This window comes from Capsicum annuum, chromosome 1 (genome assembly GCF_002878395.1).
Source record: "Capsicum annuum cultivar UCD-10X-F1 chromosome 1, UCD10Xv1.1, whole genome shotgun sequence".
In the NCBI taxonomy this organism is placed as follows: domain Eukaryota; kingdom Viridiplantae; phylum Streptophyta; class Magnoliopsida; order Solanales; family Solanaceae; genus Capsicum; species Capsicum annuum.
In genome coordinates, this window is record NC_061111.1 from 7,364,731 (window position 1) to 7,387,663 (window position 22,933).

At 30.5% G+C, this 22,933-nt stretch overlaps 2 protein-coding genes across 2 annotated transcripts; both read right to left on the bottom strand.

Moving 5' to 3' along the window:
• Positions 1-10,775: 10,775 nt before the first annotated feature.
• Positions 10,776-13,742, bottom strand: LOC107866813 (pentatricopeptide repeat-containing protein At2g15980). The gene is made up of 3 exons (XM_016712813.2): positions 11,769-13,742; positions 11,148-11,233; positions 10,776-10,907 (listed from the first exon to the last, which is right to left on the bottom strand). Exon 1 carries the CDS (start codon positions 13,574-13,576, stop codon positions 12,110-12,112), a length of 1,467 nt encoding a protein of 488 aa, XP_016568299.2. The 5' UTR covers positions 13,577-13,742; the 3' UTR covers positions 10,776-10,907; positions 11,148-11,233; positions 11,769-12,109.
• Positions 13,743-16,930: 3,188 nt separating this feature from the next.
• Positions 16,931-21,213, bottom strand: LOC107866804 (zinc finger A20 and AN1 domain-containing stress-associated protein 7). The gene is made up of 2 exons (XM_016712803.2): positions 21,070-21,213; positions 16,931-17,573 (listed from the first exon to the last, which is right to left on the bottom strand). Exon 2 carries the CDS (start codon positions 17,564-17,566, stop codon positions 17,093-17,095), a length of 474 nt encoding a protein of 157 aa, XP_016568289.1. The 5' UTR covers positions 17,567-17,573; positions 21,070-21,213; the 3' UTR covers positions 16,931-17,092.
• Between the last annotated feature and the right edge of the window lie 1,720 nt (positions 21,214-22,933).

A 22,933-nucleotide genomic window follows, 5' to 3' on the forward strand; every position in this document is an offset into this window, starting at 1 on the left:
GGGTCATCTCTGTAATTTCATTTCTTGGAATTTAATTCTTGTATTTTAAGAAAAAAAAAAAAAAACTTAATACTCTATTTATTAATTAATAATCAACTACTATTACCATGTCTCATATTAATTGACATGTTCAGTTTATTTATTTTTACTCACTTTATACTTAATATTAAATACGATTCGTTATCTAATGTATTTTCTAAATTCATTATATTCAAAGGATAATATGATAAAATTATTTCTATCAGTTTCTTAATTCATGGCGTCAATAAGAAAGTGAACAAGTAATCACTAAAGCTGGCATGGTAGTTCAGCGTCAAATTCCTTAAGCAAGAGGTCGGGGGTTCGATCCCCACCTTTGATGAATGGAGCAAACTCTGTAGTCAGTTTCCTACCACTTAGTGTGCTGACAGAGGAACAGAGTATTAGTCTCACGACTCTCGGATGTGGGGATACCTTGGAAAATCAAAACAAAAAAAAGATGGACAAGTAAAGATGGATAATTGTTCCAAAATAAAGATGGATGCAAGTAAAAGAATTTGTCCCAAAATAATTGACATGTTTAAAAAATCAAGAGATAATTGAGCACCTTACAATTTGCACCCTTAATCCTTATTATTTTCTCCTTAACAACTGTATAAATGATAAACATGAAAGGAGTACTGTACTTAATAGTAAATTTATAATCTTCTGTTTCATTAATATATAATTGTGGAGGATTAACGGTAATGGGATTTGAATTACCGTTGATTAAGTTTCAATAATTGCTGATTGCCCTTGTGTGTTTGCCTTTTTTTCCGGCGTGACCCGTATAGTTTTAAGTATTAGTAGCAGAGTCATGAGGATTTAGGCATGTACACGAATCGATTAGAATCGACTTTAGCTGTTATCGAATTAAAATTTTAAATTTTAATTTGTTAAAATTCTTATCCTAACTTGATTCGTTTTAGATCTAATTCGATTCATTTTTTATTCTGATTCGATTTTATAAATCTACTTGTTCGAATTTGAAATTTCAACAAGCAACTATTTTTATTTCAATTTTAGCAAACATAATAATTAAAATACTTTAAATGTGGGACTGGGTTATTGTGATTCTGCATTAAATTTTAGGTTTTATATATAGAGATATAGATAGATAGATATACACACACTAAATACCCTTATATATATATATACACACACACTAAATACCCTTATATATATACTCAACTCTCACGAGTTGAGCCACAATCGTGCGCACTGACGCCTTGTGCATGTGAGACACCCGAACTTGGTTGCTCGATATTCCTTGTTATGAGTTCATTTTTTGATATTTTCGGCCGATTATATTAAAAAGCTTTTAAATTTTTGATACATTTTGTTTTCACATGAGACACCAAATCATTTAATGAATAGATGATAATATCATTATTGTTCGGAATAATCAACCCTTGATTATTAGACTCAAATCCAAATCCAAACATAGATTCAAAATCACATTGAAAGAATAAAAGCCAGAATGTTTTTTAAGTAGTACATACATTAAAATAGTTCTTTATTAAAAAGATACACTAATGTCTTAATAACTTTTCTCATCGAAGAAGCAAAAAGTGTTAAAGAGGGAAAAGTGGTTTGATACTGTTAGCATAGTTGAAACTTAAATGGCGCCAAAATTGCCACTATTTATCTCAAAGAGATTTGATTTGATTCATCTGTGTACCAATAATTTCAAATTATAAGCACTTTAAATTAAAGCTAAGTCGAGGGCCACTACTTCCTTTTATTATTACTACTACTGTGTACTACTATTTTACAAATATATTTTATTTTTCTTGTTATAACGACAATATATCCAGTGTCGTCTCATAAATATGTATAGACTAAGAAAGTAGATTGTATGCAGATTTTATCCTATTTTTGTGGTCTCAAGTTGTTTCCGATAGATCATCAACTCAAAAAAGTATAATCAAAGCAAGATTGAACAAAATCAACACAACAATATAAACAAAGCAAAATAAAGTAATAGGTAGTAATAAACATCGATGTTCATACTTTTCTATTTACGATGCTATCGTTAGTAAGATTAAAATTTGATATCAAATTCTATTTAACTACTCTTTTCAATTCTTCTTCAGTCTATCTCTATCATAAAATATGCTATAGCCAAAGTCTATTTATTATTATTAATATATTAATGGACCAAGTTTATTTCATGTCTAGTGATGATCTAATTCAAAAACTTATGAATTGACTTGGCATTTTTTTTATTTTAAAGAAGTATTTTTCCCCCAATCATTTTAGTCTTAGGGACAACTATAAAACATAGGAAAGTATGACCCTTCGTATATGAAATCAACTTACATAACCTCTAATAATAGAATTGCTTTAAAAAGAATAAATTGGGCCACGGGTGCACCCCAAGCCACCAACCGCAAGCTGCAAATTAATTATTTTATGGTCCACCATAGCAAACATCTATCCAACGTGGACATTATAAAAACAGTATGCAAGTATATTTGTATCGTGGTGGAATCGGAAATTTGATAAAATATACGTAAAATTAAATATATATTTATAATAGCTAATATTCAATATTTATACATTGCAAAATTTTTCAGCAAAATATATGCACGAGATCACCCTTGATCTAAGGCTCCGCCCATGTAGTTGTACGATACTTTCTATGCCTTAAAACGACAACGAGAGAATAATAATATAACACTTCCACAAAAGTCTTTGGCTTATCCATAGGAATCTTTTTCCAAGTATTTTGCAATTTCTTAAAATGGTATTCCATATTTTTATTTTGTGTGCCATTATTATTTAATTTGTGGGGAATTAGACAATTCTTATGTTTAAATTTGTGTATTTTTATATATATAAAAATAGGATTAATAGTACGTTTTTTATGGCATCTAATGTTTAATTAAGTCAAAGTGCGAATTCTCGTTTTTTGTTGAAATGAGATGTTTTGATTATCATAGTTCAAATATCAATTCATTCTATTTTGAAATGAGAAAAGATAAAAGAATAATGTTTGAGTCACAACAGAGACGATATCACGTGAATTCCTCATGAACAAAAGTATTTATTACATGAGAATGTGAATATATATGAACCGATCTAGATGTACACAAACTAAAAAATTGAGTATCATATAATTCACGAACAGAAGATTTTTTATTTTTTATTTTTGGTCTAGCACGTACCGTTATTTCATGGACATTGTGGGTGATGGTACAAAGATAGATATGTACCATTTGTATGAATTGATTTTGAAGGCAAACTAGTCATGATAAAAGGAACATTATTAATTATGTGTGTCCAAAATAGGTTAGAAGTTCTTTCAATCCTTATTACTTCCAACCTAATTAGCTTAACTATGATAATAACAAAAACAATTTGCCCTTTTTCCAATTTAAGTGGTTGAATCTTACCCTATTTTCTTTGGACCTACTTATGATGATAGATGAGTGTAACTTATTGAAGCAAGAAAAATATAATACAATATGATAGTGATGCATTACTTTTATTGAGGAGCTGTGCCCTTCTCCATATTAAAGGCTATTCCAACATTTCTTTCCTATGAAGTGAAAGCAATAAATGTGAAAGTTGAGAAAGTTGACAAAGCTTTTAAATCTTGGATGCTTTATTTTCTTTATGTACTAATGGGAAGATTCAACTGAGTTCGGAATCAAAATATGCCCTACGATTAAAAAAAGTATTAATGTATGTCAAATAAAAAAAAGCATCAAAATAAATTTTGTGCACTTAATAAGTGCACAATACCTTTAACTTTGTAATGGAAAACATCTGACGGTGTTAAAAAAAATTAAAGTTTACATTGTGCACTTATGATGTGCACAATCCATTTTTTATGGATTGTGCACTTAATAAGTGCACAATCCATTTTTTTATGGACTGTGCACTTAATAAATACACAATCCATTTTTTTTTATGATCTGTGCACTTATTCCATTTTTTTTTATAGGTTGTTCATTTTTTTAAAGATTGTGCACTTTTTTAGTGCACAATCCATTTATTTATAAATTGTGCACTAAAAAAGTGCACAATATATTATTTTTGATTGTGTATTTTTTTAGTGCACAATTCATTTATTTATATTGTCCACTTTTTTGTATGATTGTGCACTTATTTTGATCCTTTAATATTTTAAATAATGAAAAAGTGATCTAAAATATTTATATCAAAAAGAATTTGTAATAAAAATTCATATTTTGTATTATAATATAAGATATGTAAATTATGTTCTACAAAGTCAATAGAGGCATATGTTAAATTGGTGACCCACGTATAAGTTAAATTTCAAAATATTTTCTTAAGAACTTCATAATCTACAAATTATTTTTCTATAAAATTTATTCTCTAAATTTATGCTTTACGAAATTAGGTCATAATTAAGTATACTTTAATCTTCAAATATTCATTAATAAGGAGTGAAGAGTAAAAATCAATTCTTGGAAAAACTTGATTTTAAATATGATCAATCAAATTATAAGCCACTTAGAAATTGAATAGAAAAAAAAATAAATTATTTTATATATAAAAATAAATAAATATTTCTTATGAAAAAAATATAAAACTAAAAATACTAAAAGCAAATTACTATGGAAGGACTTTGAATTAAAAGGGACAAACAAATTTGCCAATTAAGTTAGGATACTTTAAGTTTTAAGAATTAGGTAAAATGGACAAAAAAAAATTCAGTTTTTTTTTATATATTTTTATTCCAACAACTAAAAAGGTTGTCTCAATAACTATCGAAGTTGTTCGACATCTTTGATAGTTATTGAGACAACTAACAAAGTTATCAAATAACTTTAATTGTCCCAACAATCGTTTCAATTATTTAAATAATTTTATCCTTTTTAATTTAATAATATTGTGAGACTCACTTATCGCTTCTTTTTTAATTAAACATTTGAGGTCTTTCAACTTATTTTTCTCTACTATGGAGCGGAATCTTCCGTTGCATATATACTAACCAAGATAAACAATATAAGTCTAATCATATGCATTCGTTTAATTAAATTTTTTTTCATTAAATTGTTCAGTATTTTGCAAAAAAGTGGACTATATAAATAAATAAATTGTGTACTAAAAATGTGCACAATCAAAAATAATATATTGTGCATAATCTATAAATAAATGGATCGCGCACTAAAAAAATGCACATTCTTTAAAAAAATGAATAATCGTGTTCAATCTATAAATAATATGAATAATAAGTGCACAGTTTATAAATAAAGAGATTGTGCACTTAATAAGTGCACATTCCATAAAAGAATGGATTGTGCACTTATTAAGTGCAGAGTTCATAAAAAAATGGATCGTGCACTTATTAAGTGCACAAAGCCTATTTTGGTGTTTTTTTTTTTTATATACGACATACCTTGATACTTTTTTTTAGTTGTAGGGCATATTTTGGTTCCGGATTCGCTTCAACTACACTTTTTTTAATTATTTTTGCGAGAGTTTTATTACCTCCTGAACATTTTTAAAACGAAATAAACACACCCTAATTAGGTGTGTGATGAAATGGCATAGAGAGTGTTCACAGATTGATAAAAAGAAGTTGAATTTTAATTATCTGATTGAGGCATTTTAATAAGTTATCTGTTAATTTAAACTAGCTAGCGAGAGAAAAACTTCATTTTCTTGAGCACAACTACTTATATATAGTAATATTTTCTTTATGTTTGTGCATTATCTTCATTTGCCAAAAAGTGCACACATATGTTCTTCGCCCTCCAATTATAGAGGCAGAGTCAGAATTTAAAATTTACGTGTTCGAATTTTAATTCTTTTGAGTGACTGGTTCTAATCTAAATTAATAACTTACATATATATATTAAATGGATTTCATAAAACAAATACAAAATTTGAACTAATTTCACCATGGTTTTACCAAACTAATCGATCAACCGCTTTCTACACTCTAGCTCCGCCCTTGCCTCCAGATATGTATAGTCTTCAATATTATCCCTAAAAGGATATATTATTGTACATATTTAAATAAGTCTGATAACATATAGGCCTTTATCTCATTTCTTTTCACCATTATATTAAGATATGGCAATTGGTCCTAAGTCGGGGGTCTATCGGAAACAACCTCTCCATTTCATCTGAGGTAGTGGTATGATCTGCGTACATTCTACCCTCCCAAGACCCTACTATGTGAGAATACATTGGATATGTTGTTGTATTAAGATATGGCAATCCATCAACTTCTGGTCCAATCTCTGAATATATTAGGTTGTAGACCACTTCAAAGCACATAAATTCTATAAAGTACATCCTTTATCTGCTTATCATCTTTTATCTTTTTTGAGTTGAAATAGGTGCAAATGAAAGCTCCAAGAAAGCTGAAAAAAGGTACTATTGATAGATGTTTCACATTGATCAACATATGCTACTAGTGCATGTATGGAATCTCCAACTTGAGATAGAAAAGGAGTTAAAAAGAAAAGTGATGTTAGTGACAATACCATATATAGTTGGCCCTAAGGGACTATATATCCTTAATTTTCCTTAGTAATTTACTCTCATCTTCCATGGACTATGACTTAAAATTTCATATACTTCTTTGATGTGATACAACTGATATTACTCCACGAATCAATAATTCAAGCAATGGAAGTTGCTAGGATAAAGTAATAATAGCGTCAAGCTTTTAGAAAGTCAAAATTCTTATTTTAAGAAGTTGAGTTGAGATGTTTGACTAAGTTTTAACGAAAAATGTAAGTGTTTTTGAGCAGTAATACAAGAGACAAGTAATGTTTTCTAGAAGTACTTTTGGGACTTTGTTAAAGCACAAAATGATGCTCTAATCAGAGGCAAAACTAAAATTTGAATTTTATGGGTTTTAAATTTTAGGATAGAAACGTCGCGTGCTAGTAGAAGTGGCCAAAGCCTTTGAATGACTTGTAAAATTATTGTCATGTGACCAGAAGGTCATGAGTTCAACTCATAAAAACAGTTAATGGTAGAAATGTAAGTTGAGGCTGCATACAATGGACTCTTGTGGTCTGACTCTTTCCTGAATCAAGCACGAGAGATTAAATACACCAATCTGTCCTTTAAACATCATGTGTGAGTAATTGAGTTCAGAATTAATTTGTATCCATATTATAAATACGCAATTTATATTGAACTTCTTGGGTTAGGGCCAAACTCATGGCCCGACTTTAATATTTTGTAATAATATTTTCATAAATTGATTAATCGTACACACAAATTGCTGCTCTTCGAAAATATCTTTTCAAATAAATACTTTACAAATAAGCATATGTTTGGAATTTTGCCTAACAAGTAAGTCAGATTCATGCTAGTTAGACCAAAACCTGCCAACTCAAGTAGAGCATTAGACAGTAGTAAAGACATCTTCTATTGAAAGTGGAAATGTGACAAAATCTTTTAAAAGAATTCCTAGTTTGACATTTTTTTCTAAACTTATCTTTTGAAATTCAGCTGCATAGCTTTTAATTTATATACTTTTTAGAAACTTTTGAATTCATTTGTGCCTATTGAAAGAGGAATCACATATCCTCCTTTATTCCATTCAGATTTAAATATACTTGAATTATTTTACTCCTAACTTTTACTCCCGTCATTTCATTTTACTTTAACCCTATTGATTTAGACACATTATTTTAAGAAAATTTTAATTAGAGGTGTGCGTTACGAAATTAATTTTATTAATGATACTTTGAATCTTAGGATTTGACTATTACTTCCTTCGTTTCATTTTAGTTGACCCTCTTTCTAAAAATATTTATTTCAATTTAGTTGTTTCTTTGATGAAATTAAGAGGATTTTATTATGTTCTTCTAATATTACCCTTATTATTAAATGACTAAACAAAGTGTATGTACTCAAATTTATATTTTCAAAGCATAATTAATAAGATTAATTTGGTAAAATAAACTCCTAATAAATGTTTTCTTAAGAGGAATATCAAGTAAAGAAGAGTCAACTATTTTGAAATTGAGAAAGTACTAGTTTATATAGTTATTTAATACTAAGATTGATACGACAAAGAAGTAGTAAAACTCTATTAATTTATGAAAATAAATAACTAAATTAAAACATCTATTTTTATCAGTAGGATCAGATAAATTGAATGAAGGGAGTACCTTTTAATGTTGAACTGTTTCTTTCATGGCTGGAAGAAAACCCAAGTTTGGTAAGACTAGGAGAAGGGTCTAGTGGCTCATTCATCTGTTATTGGATCACTTACAACTTGCCAATGATTCGTTAACTACTTTCTTCGTCTCATATTAATAGCATGTTCGCATTTTATGCACTTTTTTTTTTTAAAAATAAGTTTTTCATCATGTATTATTCAAATCAAACTCAAGTACATCAGTAATCAGAGACGGAGGATTAGTATCCCACTCCATCGAATCAAACACAGAAGCAGATGCTCTAGCAAGACAATGAGCAACCTAATTCATTGATTTCTTAACAGACGACAAGGAAAAAGATGACAACTCTTTGAAAAGAGTTTACAATCAAAGACTTGAATCAAGATAAGAGTAATTTACCAAATTTTCTTCCACAGCTTGCTTCATAAGTAGATTATCAGTTTCCACGATCAACTTCGTTGTACTGAATCGCTCCTTTAACCAAGTGAGAGCCTCACTTACCCCTATGATCTCGGCCAATAAAGGGCTAGCAACACGATCAAGGAACATAGTTTTTCCAACAATAAATTGATCCAAGTGATTACGTAGCACCATGTCTACCTCTGCCAAACCTGTATGGATATTGTAAGAGGCATCGGTATTACATTTGATTGTGTCAATAGGAGGTAATTCTCATTTCGTATTCATATTATGCACGGCAGCAACACACATCTCGTCCCCCAAATTGGCATTCCTCCATTCCTCCAACACTTTCTTCGCACGATATGAAATGGCAGCAACATAGATTGTTTCTAGTTTCCCATAAGCTCCACAAAATCATGACTGCTTCCTCCACTTTCATTTTCAGGTTTCTTTTTCTTTGTTCCTCAAACCATTCCACAAAGTCTCATGTTAAATCGTGCCAGCCAAAATTTGATTGAATCCAACATTGCTTTGCGAAATGACATTCTATCAAGCAATGTTTCACAGTCTTTGGTGCCTGCAAACATCGTGGACAAATTGAACTAGCAACACATTTCTTCCTGAAAAGGCTCTTACATGTAGGTAAGATATTTCTCTGAGATCTCCAGAAAAAAAAATTAAGCACCTTAGGAGGTTAAAAAAGAATGCAAATTGACTAATATAATCATATTAAACCCACATGAATTATTGTCATTATCTTTTGAAGTTAATTACTTCCATGAAATTATTAAGAGAAAGTTGGAAAAAAGTGTCAATTATCTCTTAATTCTTTAAATATGTCAATTATTTTGAGATAATTTTTTGATAAACATATTAAATACTATGAGACAAAAAAAAATAGTTCACAAGAATGACTTCGAGGTGAGTAGTCTGAAATTTTTCATCTCACTTGCTCAAGTTTGGCTAATTAGACTAGCAGAAGGGTTTAGTGGCTCATTCATCCAAGTTTAACAAATTTTAATTTTTGATTTCGAAGGTAATTTGTTCATGGGTAAGGGGCTTCAAAGTTCAATTCCACTCATTTGGAGAGTCATTACAAATAATTTCCATCGATTTTGCCACATATTGACCCTGCCCCACGTGATGCCACTACAATATTGTGTATACATAACTCCTCCCTCCTTTTATTTTATTTCACATGACATTCCTTAAACTTGAAACAATGCTTAAAAATAAACTTTTTAAAACTTATAACCTGAAATGATCCTGGAATATTTGTCTGGTCGTAAGTAAAAAGGATTTTAAAGTTAGATTTTTTTAAAATTATAGTAAAGAGACATTCTTTTTCAAACATACAAAAAAAAAAAAAAATGTGTCACATAAAATGAGATGGAGTATTAGATATGGTGTGGCTAAATATGAAAAAAAATTCATGGCAAAACATTCTAGCCACAACTTTTTTTTTTTCAGTTGCATTATTCATAGCAAGAGGGAGTGCAACTAAAACTTAACTACAAACTTTACATGGTCTCAAACTAAGAACTAATACTTATTGCTACAGAATTTGTGTAGTAGTTGTGCTGATAAAACATTTATGCCATGAAAAAATATTTATAGCAAATAATTTTTTTTTTGACACGACAAATAAGATTGTAGCTATCTTCATAGATGCAGCTACAAAAATATTGTATTGTATCAAACTATTCAATTTGTTTGCCAGACAAGCTTAAATTTTGTAGCTATTTCAATAGCTTTGTCTCGAGCAATAATGAAATGCATGGCTATGACATGAAGTGTTTGCAACAAATATACTTTTACATTATAGCTAAAAATTCTAACATCTACCCATGAGTTATATAGAATTAAAACGGAAAAAAAATCATTTCCTACAAAAAGTAAAAAAAAAAATTGTTAATATATATATATCCATATCTGAAACCATCTTGTCTCAATGACACTTTGTGAATGTTCAACAATCAACCATACTCTATCCTCAGGCGTTTCAACTCCGCCTGGAAACTTGAGCTGGAGGTTAGCGTGCGGTGTGCTAGAGTCCTTATGTCATCTCGTGAACAATCTCTGGATATACGAACGAGCTCCCACAAGGCACCTCCCTTGATCATATCCTTAGCATTTATTTCTGTAATTAGCAGTTCTAAACATTCATGACACAGTTATCCACAGTTCAAGCAAAATGGGAAAAGCTAAATCAGAACCACTATTTACCATGTTGTGCTAGATGACAGAGTGCCAGCTCAATATGACGGCGCCTTATTGGCGACGCTTCATTGTTAGCATTCCGTACAATCCATGGAAGGATTCCATCTTCAATAAGGAGGGACTTTCCTGTCTTGCTTCCTGTCATAGTAAGATCATTGGCAATGCCACTCAACTAAAGTAGTGAGATTTCTCTCTTCACCAGAACATGCAATACACCAGCCCAACGGTGTATATGCGGAGACTAGTGCAAAAACTATCATATACTGATTACAATATTGCTAACAGCACAGTGAAATCTATTCTGGAGTTTCATTGGTGGTGCAGGAAGTGAGGCTGGAGAAAAGGGGAAGATAAAAGGCAAGCGTATATACTACTAACCTTGAGTGTATGCTCTTGATTCACACTTTGCAAAATTGGCAATACCACGGGCAACTTAAAATACAGGTGCACGTTTAATATTATACCTGCACAACCAATTTAAACGTTAAAGCTTATTTAAGTTCTGCTCATGAAGCTTTGCGCTTGAGTGTCAATCTTCTCATGGTCCTGGTCATCATCCATAAAAGCCAAAACATACTTTTAGTTCCACTTTTCAGAGAATAGTGGTGTGCGTAAAAATATACTCCTCTACCCTTAATTGTGAAAGGTGAAGTATTTCAAACTCATTTTTCACATTAGGCCAGCTCATGTAACTGATTTTTAGCATTGATCTTCCATGAAATAAGTATAGGTGTTACATTACACTTATTCAGCTATCTAACGCAGATGATGGTATCAAAGTATCTAAGTGGTTCTGGGAAAAGCAGGTTACTTTCTATAGTTTTCCACAAATTGGAAGCGGACAATAGGTAATAAAGCGTCAGTGTAATTGAAGAGGTGAAACCTAAAGCAGATTTTAGGATTTAACATTAATCTCTAATTCGAGAGATGGAAAAAAAGAACAGTTATACTGGAACACTGCAGGAAAGAGTCTAAAATGAATAGTCTTAAGAGCCTGACCTGTGGGGAGAACTCCTCGAGAAGATAGGTAGTGCTCATATTCATAGACCATTTCAATGTCCTTAGAGAAGTACCATCATCATGAAGGTACTCTTCTTGAATTCATTATCTAGTTGAAGAGTAGCAAAAATCATCATAAGATCCCCAACGGTATGGGAGAGAAGTGTTTCAGCAAGAATGTAGTGCTCATATCAGATCAATCATGACGCCCTCGAGAGAATTCCTTGCTTTGATTTATTAACAAACTTGCTCTTTGGCAACATCGCCTTGTCTTTTCCTAACCGCATAGCCAGAAGTCGCGATTTAAGTATTTGTCAAAACTTTGCATCTCATACAAACTTCTAGCTGTCCTTACATGGTATCTTACTCAGCATTTCATTCCTTAAAGCTTCAGCCTTTATGTCATCTCTTTGCTTGACGTACCCATCAATGAAAGAACTATATATTTCAAAATTTGGTGCGTATCCCTTCCCCACCATTTCCACCTGAAGTTTCAGAGCTTCCTCCATCCACCCCTCCATACACAACCTCCGTATCAGAAGTTCATACGTTGTCTTCCTTGGTGCAACATCGTGTTTCTTTATTACAGCTCTCACGAATTCCAAGGCCTCAAAAACTCCACTTTTGTCACAGATCACCTCAGCCAGTACACCTATTGTTGAACTCTCTGGGTTGAAGCCCTTCCGACACATATCCTTATACAAGACTAACGCAGCATCAACCTTTCCGCTCATACAATGTCCATTTATGAGATGCTCAAGAGTAACACACGTACATTCCACCCCATTGAAGACCATATCCCTGTAAAACTCCTCAGCTCTATCAACCTCTCCAACTTTACAAAAACCCCCAATTATGGTATTATAAGCTACAATATCATGCATCAAACCTTTGTCACCCATATCCTCCCAAACTTTCATGGCATTCTCCATCCTTTCATCCTCACAATACGCGGCCATCAAAACGCTACAACTATACACATTTGGAGAACAATTTTTTGCCATCATTTCCTTCCAAACATCCTCAACCTTCTCCACCACCCCTTCTCTATGAAAAGCAAGCATAAGAATGTCAAACGTATAAGCATTCTCCATCACACCCTTTACCTCCTTGCCATTAAAGATTTCCTTATACATATCATAAGCAGCAAAAGGACCTCGACTTTTTGCAATCAACTCAATCAAAGAATTGCATACAACAACATGTGGAAAAATATTCTTGGAAGCCAAAATTCTCACAATCTGAACAGAAAGATCGATCTTTTTAGAATCCAAATAAGCTTTAATTAACAAATCAAACACAAAGGGAGCCGAATCACAAGTCCTATAAGTCTTCACCAAGATTTCAAAAATCCGGGGTGGGTTTGGGCTTGGGTTAGCTGAATCCGGGAATTTACGAATGGCGGATTTAATTAACTGTAGGGATTGAGACTTGAGGCGGGAACGGGAGAGTATGTGAATGATGGTGGCGTAGGAAGAAAGAGAGTGAGAGCAAATGGAGTGGTGGATGGTGAAGTTGAAGAAACGGAGAGCGAGATGAGGTGTGTTGCGTAGTTGAAGAATGATTTGAGAGACATGGGAGGGAGTGAAGCAGGAGGAATTGGGAGGAGCAAGAGAAAGAATCTCGGACCATCGTGATTTTGAACGATGATGTTTGAGGATTGTTACGGTGGCTGAGACTAAATTTTCATCTGAGGATCGTGGTGGCGGAGAAGAAGACAATGGAAAGGAAGAAGAAGAGGATAATGAGTGTTTGGCTAATGGGATTGAGAAAACAATGCTTCTTCTAACTGTTGAAAGCATTGCCATTGATAGTAGCTATTTGCGCCTCCTTCTATGGCATTTTGTCGAACATCTTCTGTTCAATAGGAACAAAACAGAGAGAAGATAGAGCAGTAACGGGCTCCTTTATAGTACTAATTGTTTGTATTGGATTCGTTTTTACAAAATCGTTTGTATAAAGATATTTTTATGTGATATATTTAATGAACAAACGTGACATTTCTTCACCCATAATTAGAGGTTTTAAATTCGAGATCTGAAAAAAAATTCTATTCAAATTCGAGACTTACTTGTGGAGAAAATTTTATTGGAAGACTTGCTTATGGAGAAAATTCTATTCTGAGACTTACTTATTGAGAAAGTTTTGTTCGAATTCTTGCCTAATTTTGTTGCGAGTCTTGCCTATGAAGAAAATTATGTTGGAAGTGTTACTCGACTTGTCTAGGGAGAAAATTCTGTTGGGAGTGCTACTCATTCAGCGCTACCCCAAATGGGCCCACACTAACCTCAAATGAGTCCTACAACGTGCTACCTCGAATGAGCCACACTACCTTCGAATCGGGCCCTACAACACCCGCACTACCCCTGAATGAGCCCCCGCACTACCTCCGAATCGACCATACAACATCCGCAATTCATGTTGGGAGCGTTACCACGAATGAGCTCGCACTACCTCCAAATAGACCCTACAACGTGCTACCCTAACCCCCACCAAACGGACACTACAACGTGCTACCTCAGCCCTCTCCAAATGGACCCTACAACGTGCTACCCCAGCACTCCTTCCAAATCGGCCCCTACAACCGTGATCCATATCGGTCCCTACAACCGCGACCCATGTTGAGAGTGCTACCCCCAATAAGCCTACAACGTGCTACTTCGAATGAACCCGATCTATCTCCAAATAGACCCTACAACGCGAGATCCATGTTGGGAGTAAGGGTGTACATAGATCGGGTTGGTTTGATTTTTTATTAAAATATAACCAAACCAATAATGTCGGTTTTCTAAATCTATAAACCAAATCAAACCAATATGCAATCGATTTTTTTATTTCGGTTTTAGTCGGATTTTTTTTTATTTTTTCGGTTTTCTCGGTTTTTTTACAATTATAATGTGATTGAAGAAAAAAATTAAATGTTTTCACTAAAAAAATAAAAAAAAGATGGTCATAGAGTAGTTCCAATAAAAATTAAGTTGACAAATTACTTAGACGTCTAAACTACTATCTCTCAAAGTAATATTATGTAGATACCTAACTAGTTCAATTTTTAAGTCACTAGTCACAGTAGCTTGTCTGAAAGTTTCCTTCACATAAAATGTGAGCACACAAAAAAATGAAGAATTAGACAACTTATTAAAAAATTAACTCCATAAAGTAATTAATTATAACATAATTCCATAAAAAGAGAAAGAAGAGAAACAAACCTAAATCACAACTTGACGAGTGAGAAAAGTAAGATGAGAAAATAATGAGAACTCTCTGAAAACTTAGAAAGTAAAATGTAAAAAGTAAAGCAATTAAAGGGTTTTAGTTTTTTATATTAATTAGTTAAACCCAACGTGTCTCGCACGTATAACATTTGATTATTTAAAATTAGATGATTTTGTCTATTGCAAAGAATTTTAATGAAGAGCAAAAAATTTAAATCACTTTTCAAAGATCCTTCACACTTTAATAAAATAGCGCAAACATAACATATGTTTTATTAAAATATTTAATAATTTTTCAATTCTTAAACATTGAAGAAATAATTTTGTCTAAAGCAGACATTTTTAACGAAAGATAAAAAGTTCAAATATTTCTGAATACCGAATCAAATAAAAATGAAGTTGAAAGAAAACAAACCAAATTGAAATAGTTCGATTCGGTGTTCGATATCTACTTTTTAAAATTGTAAATTAAAGAATTGAATTGAATTTGATAAAATCGAATCAAAGTGTATAACGTGTACTTCTAATCAATGCCTTAATAACATAAATCGTGCTAATATGAATGAGAAATAATTCTTTTTTTAAAAAACACACCTTTAAATCCTCTCGTAATCGGCACGAAGTCTCAACCACACACTCACATAATTTTTCTTTACCTGCACATCATGCGAAAGCCAACAATTAAAATTACAATTAAATTATACGATAAAAAGACGTTAATAAAAGATACATAATATTTAATATTGTTGACCTACAAATTAAAAACTAATATTAAAGAACATAAAACTAATTTTCTCTTGAACATACTCTTTAACAATTAAATTATGAATGTTATTCTATTATTTATTAAAAAAAAAAGCTCAATATATAGATGTACGATTTTTTTCCTTTTAAGAAAGAGTTGATGAAACTGGAAGAAATCTAATCTAATTTGAAAAACTTTTTTCATAAAAAACTAATTATTATAGAAAATCAAGACAAATGAAACTTAAAAGAAAAGAAAATTAAGGACTCCTAATTAAATAAAAAATCATACTTAAAAGAAAGAAATTAGGTCGTATGCTAACAACAATCTGACACTACTTTTTTTTTCTTTTTGAGGTGGGACGTGTTTTTTTAGTAAAAATAGTTAAATAAGAATTTGATAAAATAATAAAAAGACATTTCTTATTATGTATTTAAAACTTTTTAAAATTTAATATTTATTAAAATTTTCTTATTCTAAGGCTTTTAAATTTGTTTTTAGATTTTTCAAATTTTATTAAAATCAAATTTAGTTGTTTTATAAATACTAGTTGTCATTAATTCTAACGACTTCTAATAAGAAAAGGTTTTACCATAAATATATATTAATTAATTATTAACTTTTAAAAATTAAAAAAAAATAGTGAAAACATGATTTTATCTAAAGCGCAAAAAGTTCAAACAACATTCAAAAAATTCAAACAACATTTCTAAGACCATCACACTTTTAATATATTATAGATATAAATTATAGATATAAATATAGATATATGTATTAATTTGTTATTAATAAAAAAATACTATAACTAAAGGTGCAAAAATATATATCTATTTTCTAAATATAAAAAAATAATAAAAATAATTAAAAAGAAGATAATAAGTAATATTTTTTTACGTATAAAAAATTAAAATTATATATGTATTACGTTAGTTCGATTTGAATTCGGGTTGATTTTAATTTTTTTAATACCAAACCAAACCAAGAATGAAAACCTAGTTTGGAGTTCTACCCTGTGTGGGCTCAGGCTAAACCATGCAATGCACATTGAATAGAGAAAAAAAAGTTATAGAAATTTAAACTAAAATTCAAATCTATATTTTATTATTATTATGAGTAAATCTGTTTATTCTCTTTTATTATTGTGTTGTCCTCTTTAATAAGATAAAATACACAATAAAATAATTATTTGAAACAACCAATCATTGAGCAATTGGAATCAAAAGCATATAACTACTAAAGCAAAAATATATTACATTCATAATAAATGATAAAAACCAAAACCACCTAATCTCCCATCCAGCCTGTTCTCCACAAACTTCTAAAAAACCCCAACAAAAAAAAGGGAAAACAAAGCTTGTAACAGTTCAAAACCTATCAATTTTATCAGCCTTAATTACAGGATTAGCCTTAGCTATATCTTCTTTCCCCTTTGCTTTAAAATCAAAGGTACAACCATGTTGCTCTGGGTATCTATGGGCCCCACAAAAGGTACAACCACATCTGCACTTAAATCCCACTACTCCTACCTTCTTTCTACATGTGAAACACCTATTCGCCACCGCCGGCTCCTCCACCGCCGCCTCAACAACCGGCTCCGCTGACGCTGACGCCGACGCAACTTGCGGTCTAGTTATAATAAGTTTGTCCTTCGATACATCGGCCATCGCTACTTTCAACATCGCCGCATGATCTTCTTTTATCTTGAAATCTCTGTAACACTTGGAACAAAGTCCCATCGTTGCCGCCGTGCCGAAGAATCCACAGCCGTTTGAGCACGGAGATGGCTCCGACGGCTGGAAACTCGTTTCGCCGTTCAACTTGTTGCCTTCACAACTCATTTTTTTTCTGATCAAAATCAAAATCACAATCACAAATATCAAAATAGAATTGAGAAAAAGAGTTAAATATAAGCAATTGAATAAGAGGGGTGAATGTATATATAGACAGTTGTGGGGGCAAAAGGTCCATTCCTTATGACGGTAGGATTGGATGTAATGACGATTTTACCCTTGTGGCATGGTCAACTTAAGGTAATGATATAAGGGCATTATTGGTAATAAAGGATATGGGATAACCTTTGATCACACGTACTATTAATGGTCACAATAGGAGAACTAGTTGTAATAGGAAAAGAAATCGAAATTTCGGTATGTGATGGTGAAAAGACGCTAATACTCTAAGGGCTCGTTTGGTTTGAGGTGTTGAAATAAATAATTTCGGGATAAAAATTTTTATTACATGTTTGGTTGATAATATTTGAAATAATTTATTTCGAAACTAATAAATAATTTTGAGATAAGTTATCCATTCAATTGATGGGATAACAATCCCATCATAATATATCTTTGGGATAAATGTATGAAAGGACAAAAAAAACGACAAACTCTACTATTTTCATTTTCTCTCTCTCACACACACACACACACACACATATATATATATATATATATATATATATATATTCATAAATAATAAATTATGTTTAATTAATGTATAATATATTCATAAATAAATTATATATATATATAATAATAATTAACGTAAACTGGTAAAATGTATAATAATTATGTTTTGAACGTATAATATATATTATGAACAATATAATATATTATGAATAACGTATAATATATTCATAAATATATATAAATTATATATTCATAAATTTTGTTTAATTAATGTATAATATATTCATTAATTATGAATATAATATATTACCTAATATATAACGTAATTACGTAATATATAACGTATAATATTATGAATATATTATGAATATATATACGTTAATTATGTTTAATTCTATGTATATTATGTTAATATATTTAATTATAATATATTATGTTTAATTATGTTAATTATGTTTAATTATATATAATTTAATTAGATATAACATAATATATAACGTAATATATTCTCACACACACATAAATTACATTTAATTAACATATAATATATTCATAAATAAATAAATTTTGAACAGTTTACTGTTTAAAATGATTGTAAAATATATAAATTATGTTTATTTATATATTTTAATTTCTTTAAAAAATAATAAAAATTTTTAAGAACGAATATTTAAAGTTCAATATATATATATAAAGTTAAATAAAATGGAGGATATTTTAGTAATCAATTAATTTATTCCTAGAAATTATATCATATATATTACTTTGAATACAACAAACTAAACACTCAATAAAAAATAATTTCAGTATAATTTATTCCATCATAATTTATCCCAATATAACTAATCACCATATAACTTATTTTCAAACCAAACGACCCTAAGATGCTAGAATAAATAATGCCAAATGCTTCTGTGATCCTTCTAGAAGATTTGAAAAGCTGATTCTACCAGCTTCTGGAACTAACATATATTAAGAAATACTCCCTCCATTTTAAATTATTCGTTCCAAATTAAGATACACATTAATTAAAAAAAATAATAATAACATGTCTAATTTATCACAGTGCTCCTATTAAATGATGTTTATATTTTAATTTCAAGTAAAAGTAATTAGTGCAAAGGATAAAATATGAAAAAAATTGTCTCTTCTTAATTAATGAAAAAAGACAAGTAAAATAAAAAATCAAATTAAAAAATTTGAGATAGAGGAAGCAATTTAATACTTCCTCATAATCAGAAAACATTAATTACTCCCCATCATCTCATATTAATTGATAATTTTACTAAAAGAAGTTGTCTCATTATTAATTGATTATCTTACAAAATCAAGAAAGAATTAATTAATTTTTTTTTCACATTTACTCTCTCTGTTTTTTATTTGTTGATCTCTTTGCTAAAAGTATTTATTTCATTTTTGTTGTTCAAATTTTAGAATCAAGAGACGTTTATTGTATTTTGTCAATACTATCTCTATCATTAAATGACTAGTAAAGTGTAAATATTAAAATTAATATTTTTAATGCATAATTAATAGAATTATTTTAATAAAATAAACCTCTATTAAATAGTCAAGAAAGGTCAACTAAAACGAAACGAAAAGAGTAATTCAAAAAAAGTTTTTTACCAGATAATAATAGACATATAAGAATTAAGTTATCGATCCTTTTTTGAATCATATGTATTATTGCATGAGCTTTAGTGTACCGACTAATTTTTTTTTATATACTTTCAATTAGTTTATTTTAAAAAGTTGTGCAATTATTTATTTGATGGCTAAAGTGTGAACGAAGGGAGCGTAATCCAACGCTGCTACTTCTGTGCTTACCTAACCTTATAAGAAAACTGTATTGGATATTTGCAAATTAAACAGTTTATTTAACTGCTGACAAATATTGGATTTGACTTTAATGTGTATTAATATTTCCTCTATTCCAGTTAAGAGAAGTGGTTCGAGTCCAATTCATGTGAATTGTGAAAGTAAAAAGGTCAAAATCATACTGTGTGTAGTATTTTTTTTTATATATGTAAAATTGATACGGAGCGAGGTAATTAGATATCATATGGAACAGTTACAGCTTATGGAAAAAATATGGTCCTAGGAAGGCGTGAAGAACGTAGATTAGGGTAGAGGGTTAGTGGATAGGAGTTCGTCCGTAATAGTACGTAAGAGTGCTTTTGTTTGCATCTACACGCCCTATAGTTGCTTGATCATGGGTGTTGTCTTCGATTTCGAATAGAGGGTTTATAGTATTACCTTGTGGATGCCTTGTTTTCATTATTATCTAGCAGTATGTTATTCCATTTTTGTTGTATGCTTTTATATTTTCTGTTTGTTTGTTGGTTATACTGTCATTTGAGCTGTAGTCTATCGAAAACAGCCCCTCTACTTTATCTAAGTTAATGGTATGGACTGCGTTTAATTCACCCTCTAGAACCCACTTTGTGGCAATGGATATGTTGTTGTTGTATGTGAACTCGATCATGTACTTCTTTTCAAATTTTGATAACTCGAAAAAAGTTGATATTCCCCATTTCAATTTATGGACACGGTTCGACTTGACAAAAAGTCTAAAAAAAAAAGAAAGATTTTTAAAATTTATAATCTAAAATAATCCTTGCCTAGTTATATGACTATACTTCGAAAAATCGTACCAAAGTAAAAACAATCTAAATATTAGTAACACACTTCAAATAATGAGACTGGAGGAAGGTGTGGTATATAACTAAAAATATATACTGTATATTTGTACTAGTTTAATATCCATCATCATAGAAATTTAAGAACTGATTATAAGTGGATGCCCTTGGGGCCAAAGGCCGCGACAGCGCAACTGGGCAGATGATCAATTGTGTGAATTAACTATTTCTCTCGTATTAGATTGATTTACTGTTGCGATACTGTGGCATCAATAAAGTAGTGAAAGAGTCGCATACCTGTATTGCAAACTTCTAAAACAAACTTCTTTTTTCACCCTCAAGCACCTGCTATGAAGAAAGGAGGATCACCAATTCATCACATCAAGTAAAAAAACACAGAAGGAGATTATTTATTTATGTTAATAAAAATAGGTTGATTGGCTTGTTATTTAAGGAAGAGGCAGCCGTGGTTTTGGTATTGCATTTGCCAAACAGAGCGCACACGGTAAATTGGGTGCTGCTTGATTTCTCATCGTACGGTCGCATTTATTAAATTGAAATGATAAATATGCATATGATATGATTTGACTAAACTAAATCACATTAAAACATCAATATGGATTGTGGTGTAGTGATGACACTATTTCATCTTTAATTAAAGATCTCGAGTTTAAACTCTGAATGTAGAAAAAATCCTGTTGGGAGTACTACACTCAAAATAAATCTTGCAATGTGCGATTCAAATTAATCGAGTCTCAAATACGAATATCAGACATCATAGGAGAACCAAAAAATCACATTAAAACAAAAAGAAATTTTCAATCCCCATAAGTGCATATTGTTTTTCTGTTTTGTTGCTAATATACAAATGTTGGGATACAATGGGTTTTTAACTGTCTCATTTATGAAATTAAAAATATTTTTTATATATATATTTTTCATTGTATCTTTAACATTAAATAATTATAGAAAGTAATAATAGTTAAATTTAGAATTTAAAAATATCATTAATAAGGTCAATTTAGTAAATTACACCCATAATTGAAGATTTCATAAGTGTGTATCAAGTCAATAAGGGTCTACTAAATGAATACACTAGTATTTTGTACTTCCTCGATTTTAAAATAGCTGACCTTATTTTTAAAAATATTTATTTCAACTTAATTATTTCATCTATGAAATTAAAATAATTTTATTGTGATTTTTTAATATCATTCCCATCATTAAATGACTAAACAAATTAATACTTAATACTAATTTGATAAAATAAACCGATAATAAATATTTTCTTAAGAAAAATATGAAATCAATAAAGATCAACTATTTAAAGAAAATATCAAATCAATAAAGATCAACCTTAGTTTAGAACTTAAACTTTACGAATAATTATTTACCCCCCTTAACATCTTTATAGTGAATTAATTTTCCCCCTTAATATATAATATCACTCTCATGAGGGAGAGTGCATCACACTCGCTGACAGGTCAGCGTCAGATCATCGCCACGTAAATAAAGTATTTTTAAAATATTTTTATATATATCTATATAAAATATATATAAATATTATTTATATATATATATATATATACGTATTTTAAAATATATAAAATATTTTAAATTAAAAAAAATACCCCACCCCTCATTTTTCATCTTTTTCATAACCACCCCCATCCCCTCCCCCTCCCGTCTACCCTCACCTGCACACATCCACCCCTACACTCCCACACCTAAACATACCCCCATCCACCTCCGTCCACCCCCACACAACCACACCTGTCAGGTTTTTCGGCGAAAATTCGTCGAAAAACTCAACCCACTTGAAAAATTTAATTACCATCATCGAAAAATATCATAAAATAGTGATAAAAAAACTCAACCCGCCTGAAAAATTCTATCAAATCAACACCAAAATTTCTAAAATCAACAACCAAACATCCAAACCATGTAGATTGTTTAATTTCCAAATTCAATTTCATTTTTTTTTATTGATCTAAGAGGTCAAAGGAGGATAAATTAAAGGTGGGGGTGGTAACTTTCATAATTGGAGGATAAGTGGGGTGAGGGTGTTGGCTAAGGAGAAGTGGGGGGGGGGGGGGGGACTGTTGGGGGGGGGGGGGGTGAAGAAGAGGAGGATTTTTTTATATATTTATATATATATATA

Excerpts from the sequence above, each read along its gene's own strand:
- LOC107866813 (XM_016712813.2), bottom strand. The coding sequence starts at position 13,576 with ATGGCAATGCTTTCAACAGTTAGAAGAAGCATTGTTTTCTCAATCCCA.
- LOC107866804 (XM_016712803.2), bottom strand. The coding sequence starts at position 17,566 with ATGAGTTGTGAAGGCAACAAGTTGAACGGCGAAACGAGTTTCCAGCCG.